At 33.0% G+C, this 4,372-nt stretch overlaps 1 protein-coding gene across 1 annotated transcript; it reads right to left on the bottom strand.

Moving 5' to 3' along the window:
- Positions 1-2,761: 2,761 nt before the first annotated feature.
- LOC149138293 (uncharacterized) lies at positions 2,762-3,229 on the bottom strand. The gene has a single exon (XM_089450320.1). The coding sequence runs from the start codon at positions 3,227-3,229 to the stop codon at positions 2,762-2,764; it is 468 nt and encodes a 155-aa protein (XP_089306446.1).
- Positions 3,230-4,372: the final 1,143 nt, after the last annotated feature.

The following is a 4,372-nucleotide window of genomic DNA, read 5'->3' as shown; positions in this document are numbered from 1 at the left end:
TGCATAAAATAGGGGGTAAAGGGTTTTTTATATTAACAGGTATAAAAAATGGAGCTCAAAGTAAATGAAAAGATATAAAGGGGTATAAAAAATGCTAATGAAAAAATGGAAACCTACAATATCTAGTGAAAGTAGGTGTTTTTAAAATTGGGAAGTTGTATTGGGTTTCTATTGGTAAGGGGTTAAATAATGTGATTTTTAGAGGTATTTTCCAATATTTAGTCAAATTAAGGGTAGTATTTAGTATGCCATGAATTCACATGCTATGTTAGAAGTTCATTCATGGGGGATTTACTTAGTGAACCTTTGAGATATCACGTGCATTCGTGGCATATTAAACAATACCCTTAATTTGACTACATATTGGAAAATCCCTCTAAAAATCACGTTATTTAACCCCCTACCAATATGAACCCAATATAGCTTCCCAATTTAAAAAGTCCCTATTTCACTAAATATTGTAGGTATCCATTTTTCCATTGACATTTTTTATACCCCTTTATATTTTTTCATTAACTTTAAGCTCCATTTTTTATATTTGTCGATATAAAAACCCTTTACCCCTTATATATCCGCCAATATATTATGTCATTCTTTCCTCAATATATATCCCCCAATATGAACCCACATGGTATGATATTGCTCCACCAGTGAAGCCACTGTGAGTTCATTAAGTGAAGCCCCTGTGGAATTCAGCCTACTAGAGCCTAGATCAAGGATAAGTTAAGGATGTAGTATGAACCCTATTAATCTTCTATTAGGCTCTACACTCTATCTAGATCCAACCAATCCCAATCATTATCTCTCTTTGTCTATAGATCCATGTTAACTGCTCCCCCTCTCTGTTTTATGCCTAGATCAGTTCCTCATAAAATGTGGGCTTACCTATGCATCGATTGATGAGTGCATTGCATCAAGCATAAATTGACGAGGCCATGGATAAATAAGTCTTTTAAGGCTTGAAGTATCCCATGCTTGCTGCAAGTTGGATTGTGGATGTAGTTGTTGCCAGCTCCTAAAGTTGTAATTGTCTTTCGTAAGACCTAACGCAACCCATGCTTGCTGCAAGGTGGATTCTACAGTTTTGCCAACTCCTAAAATATAAAGTTATTGTCTTTCGTTCACACTACGATAGACAGAATAGTTCAATATTTTAGATGCAATTGGAGGAGATTTATCAATTTATTTTCAATAGCTTAAAGAAAAATAGTATTTTAAAATGGCCCAGTAATACTATCGAATGCAATACCAAGGTTATTCCTTGCCTTGCCAACTTGAGGAACAAAGTGGAGCGAGCATGAAAAAAACCGAGAATTGAGAAAGCTAAAAAATTTAGCAAATCCAAGCAAAATGAATCAGTTAATTTAATGATGAATCGTAATTATTGTATTAATAAAATTTTATTTTTTTATTTATATGGTTATTTTCATTTGTGTTTAAAACTAACATTAATTGTATTAAATTGAGTAAATGTTTTAAATACATTTCAAGTCCACATTAAACACACATAGAATTACACTTAACCGTCATATTAAACTATAAAATCTCAAAAGTATATCAAAATATACTTACTTTACTATATTTAAATTAACACATCACCATTTTAAAATTAACATATCACCATTTTAAAAGAATCACATAATATTAATTGTTAAACCACTCAATAAACCTACACATCACATAATATTAACTATTAAACCACTCAGTGAACCTACACATCTCTATATATTTTTGTTTTATTTTTTCTTGAGATGGGTAAAAGGCATACCCAAAATTCACTTCTCTCATACAACAAAGGTCGATGACAATAGTTCATATGAGTACCAAACTGTACCAAATTTCTATACAAACGTCAACAACCCAATTTCTATACATGAAATGTCAAGAATCTGGCTACTAGCCTTTAGAAGAAATTCAAAAACAAAATGGGAAACAAATAAGTGGGCATGAGAGAATGACAAGAGAGATCTTTTTCGGAGTATATGCATATAGTATTAAGAATGGTAAAAGCATTCATATATTTCACATAAAGGTGTATGCGTCAACACATTCAGAGATAATATAGAGTTTGTGAGATCTAACTTATTCCTAATTTAGAAGGAGAGGTTGAGAGAATTTCTCAACCATCACCAACAGCACATAAACCAACATTACAAATATAAGATGTATTCATTAACTCCAAGTTCCCCTCTTAATGTTGATATTACATAAATTTATTGAAACCACCCGTAAACAACAAAATACACAATCATTCTTTAACTAGTATACAACTATCAGTATAGGCTCCATCAATATACCTCATAACCCTCGTAAAGGTGTAGTTGGCAAGTTCAACTCGGAAACTCTTGAATCAAAGACCTCCCAAAGTCAATTACTGAACAACGTCTCAAGCCCGTCGCATAACCTCATTAGAAGACCACTCCCACATCTTCAACGAATGAGGGACCCTTCCCTAGATCCACAACTGCCATACCATCTAGACAACCATCTATGACCCTTCCCTAGATCCACAACTGCCATACCATCTAGACAACCATCTATGTTGAGCCTTTTCACTGAACTATAGTTGTTCTAAAAAAATCTACGAGATTCAAATTCTTCATTAACTTCATCATTATTGAATCATAATTCAATAAATATTCATATGTAGCAATATTTCTTTCCTTATTAACAAATCACTGGCATGACTTCTGCAATTCCATGATGTATGCCCAATTTTCCTGCAATAATAGCATTCAACTTCACTTTCGTTTGTTTATATTCATGGTAAAAATGTTAATGTTTCATCGATGGTTTCAAGCCGTCTTAATCTGAAAGCTTCCTTCCTTACAGTACACAGGGGCTTCGATCCTCCTGCAACGCTGCTGGCCTTTTCTTTGGGGCGGGGAGTCGCAATTTTCCAGTCATATCGGCAGCCTGTCGACCTCAAGGCCAAATTAGCTCTGTGCAGCATCGCTGCCATGTCAGACACTGATAGCACGTATTGCAGTTTGCGCAGTGGAAGGAGAAAGTAGAGTTCGCTCATCTCCAATTTCTCCTCTGGATTAACAGGTACTATGTAACGCTCAATGTACAGAGAATCCGAATCGCAGAGGAAGTGTTGTGGATTTTGTAGAATAATCTCTTCCGCTTTGATCTGTTCTCCAATTTCCCTTAGATTGCCATCTGGGCAAATAACTTTTATTGTCTCCCATTGAATTCTGGAAGACATGGAGTTGCAGCTACTCATTATGATTGAAGGACCTTGACACACTAAAGAATTCGAAATTTCTCTGTGCAGGTAATGAGATGTGGGTTCCAATGGATGTGTGCCAGTGGATTTATAAGAGTCTGGATGACCCGTACAGTACACGTGGCATTAATGGAACCGGCAGGCATGTCAGGCGTGCGGTTCGCTCTTCTTCCAGGTGGCTTGCATAGGGGATGAAGCTAAATTATTTATGTAAAGAAAGATTAGAACAGACAATTTAATCCGAACTACCAAAATTAAATTAAGAAAAAATAATGGTTTAGGCTACATACTCATCATCTCCAGTCTTTAACATTGTTTTTTCATAAAGAGGTATCCTATTACTTAATCACGTTCTGTGAATCTGGATATCCAAGTCCCTTTGAGGTCCCATGACTTTCTCCCTGTGAGGCACGACATACTTGTGACGTATAGAAATTAGACGTAAAACCAAATGTAACATCAAATCGGATTTTATGATGCATTTAAAATTCTGTACAGTAGAAAATGTTACTGACTTTACAACTAATGATAATTGTTTTTTAACAATTAAATTTTTATAAATAGATAATTACATTAAATATATTATTGTGGTTTATATATAAAGGTTTTATAAATATAATAAAAAAAATATTTTAACAAAAAAAATATTACAATGAGAGGTATGTTTTAATCAATGTACATATTTGCCTTGTTAATTATTTATAAAAAGGTTATAGGTCAATTTTAAAGAAAAAAAAAGAATTACATATCTTATTGTAAAATGGACTATTTTGCTAAATAAAATTTGTTTATATATTAATTTTCTCATCTAAATAGAATATGAACTTATTACAAATGGAATAATCTCAAATTTCTAGAAAATTGGTGGGAAGCAAGTCATGTGGCACAAATCTAATTTAATTTGAGAAAAAAAAGGAATTACACTTCTTTCTCCATCTAATTAGAATATTAACTTATTAGAATTGGAATAATTTCAAATTTCTAGGAAATTGGTAGGCAAAGAGCCATGTGACATGAATCTAATTTTTTTTAATTTATTAAAAGTCAATGCAACCTAATAAATATATTTCCTTGAGAATCAATCTAGATTATCAATTGAAGAAATAAAAATAAAAAGTCAAAAAATCCTTATCCACTTTT

The sequence above is a fragment of the Pinus tabuliformis genome, chromosome X (genome assembly GCF_031772625.1).
Source record: "Pinus tabuliformis cultivar Carrire ecotype Pingquan chromosome X, CPIR1, whole genome shotgun sequence".
Lineage (NCBI taxonomy): Eukaryota > Viridiplantae > Streptophyta > Pinopsida > Pinales > Pinaceae > Pinus > Pinus tabuliformis.
This window is presented reverse-complemented; position numbering and strand designations above follow the sequence as displayed.

What these genes read in the sequence shown, in the direction of transcription:
- LOC149138293 (XM_089450320.1), bottom strand. Translation starts at nt 3,229, where the DNA reads ATGAGTAGCTGCAACTCCATGTCTTCCAGAATTCAATGGGAGACAATA.